Source organism: Austrofundulus limnaeus, unplaced genomic scaffold, assembly GCF_001266775.1.
Source record: "Austrofundulus limnaeus strain Quisiro unplaced genomic scaffold, Austrofundulus_limnaeus-1.0 Scaffold1261, whole genome shotgun sequence".
Taxonomy (NCBI): Eukaryota; Metazoa; Chordata; class Actinopteri; order Cyprinodontiformes; family Rivulidae; genus Austrofundulus; species Austrofundulus limnaeus.
In genome coordinates, this window is record NW_013953663.1 from 59,732 (window position 1) to 61,303 (window position 1,572).

At 40.1% G+C, this 1,572-nt stretch overlaps 1 protein-coding gene across 1 annotated transcript in view; it reads left to right on the forward strand.

Annotated features, from left to right (window-relative positions):
• Positions 1–1,038: 1,038 nt before the first annotated feature.
• LOC106534758 (zinc finger matrin-type protein 4) overlaps positions 1,039–1,572 on the forward strand; it is a gene marked incomplete at its 5' end in the record, with an annotated part of 35,250 nt that continues 34,716 nt past the window's right edge. The window contains 1 exon segment of the mRNA XM_014031496.1: positions 1,039–1,135. Coding sequence (XP_013886950.1) covers positions 1,039–1,135 — 97 coding nt within the window.

The window sequence follows — 1,572 nt, forward strand, 5'->3', positions numbered from 1 at the left end:
GTTTTACAGAATGAAATGTCTGAATGAGTGCTCATCCAAGACTGGTGATTCCATATGTTTTGTCAGAGGTTGTATCACTCTTCATCAATATATTCACACTGCAGGCAAATGCAACCAAATCCGTTTTCCTTGTTTTTTTTTTTTTTCTTCTGCCCCTTGTGACATATATCAGTTTTTTTTATTCAATTGTTTTCAAATCCAACCCACCTTTTCAGTATGTGGTACTGAATCAGATTCATATCTGAAGTTTTTCAAAGTGACTGCAGTCTGAACGCAGATGTCTCATTTCATCTGACTTCGACATCTGGGAGGTGGGGGTAAAGGATTGATACAGACACTAACCTCAAATGCTGTTTAAATTTTGTAGCTCCACRTGTCTTCAGAAMAGAATTATGGTTGCTTTGCCTTTGTTTTTTTCAATTCTCCATGTCCTGGATGAGTGAGAATCTGCTCATTGTCAGACCGTGTYGATACTGAAGTTACTTGTTCAGTACTTTACTTCTCTCACTTCGTTCCTAAAATAAAATGCTTCACCAGAGCCTCCTGTCAGAGGCTGGTTCAGATATAAAGTTTAAACACTTAACTGAACATGTCAGACAATTATTTAATCAGCTCTGATTAAACAACTACTTTAGAAATGACGTGCTGAAAGTAGTTTCCATGTTTAGATAACTTTGTAAACAGTGACCTGAATGTGACATCACTTCATCTTCTGCACATGCAGGTCTCATTAGGGCCGTTTAGAGTCCACACTAAAAAATCAGAATTGAGCATTGAGACCTGTAGTGTGAACTTAGCCTTAGATTTAAAACAGCTGACATCTCCAAAAGAAACTGCCAAATCTCTGGAAAAATCAAATATAAAGGGWAAAGAAAAAAACAATCAAAATGTTGTTGTTGTTATTGTTGTTGTTTTTATTACAGGCAGCTCCCCTCTACCTGGTGTCTGCTAATGAGCCTTTAAAGAAAATATTCAAACACTGACGATGAAATGCAGACTGTGTTCTGACTCATCTGATGTGTTTCTGTTTGATTCCAGGTCTGAAGAGAAGCTACACCTGTGAGGTCTGCAGCATCACACTCAACTCTGTGGCCCAGTACCATGCACATCTGCAGGGCTTCAAGCACCAAAACAAGTGAGTCCATCCTGCAGCAGCTAGCTGTAGCAGGTAGCTACAGGTAACTGAGACAAGCTAAAGGCTTCAGCTGTGTGCTGTCACCTGCCTACCAGTGTTCTGCACAGAAGTAATGAAGCTGTTGTAATGAGCTGCAGCTCAGACAGAACATTCAGATGGGCTCATTTAGCTCTAATTAAGTCTCTGTTTGTTGTTTTGCTGTAAMTAATGGGCGACTGTGAGACTCAGGAGACCATCTCAGGCTGCTTGTGGACCAATTGATACAATATTTAAGCCTAAAAATATACAGTTGTTAAATAGACAGAAACGTATGGAGCCCGCGAGGGGACATGGGAGATTTTTTTCTTTTGCATTACCACGCAATACCTTTTGCGTTCCCTCGCAAAAGTAGTTTGTCCCTGATGTGCCTGCCGGTTTATTAGCAAACTCACATGTTC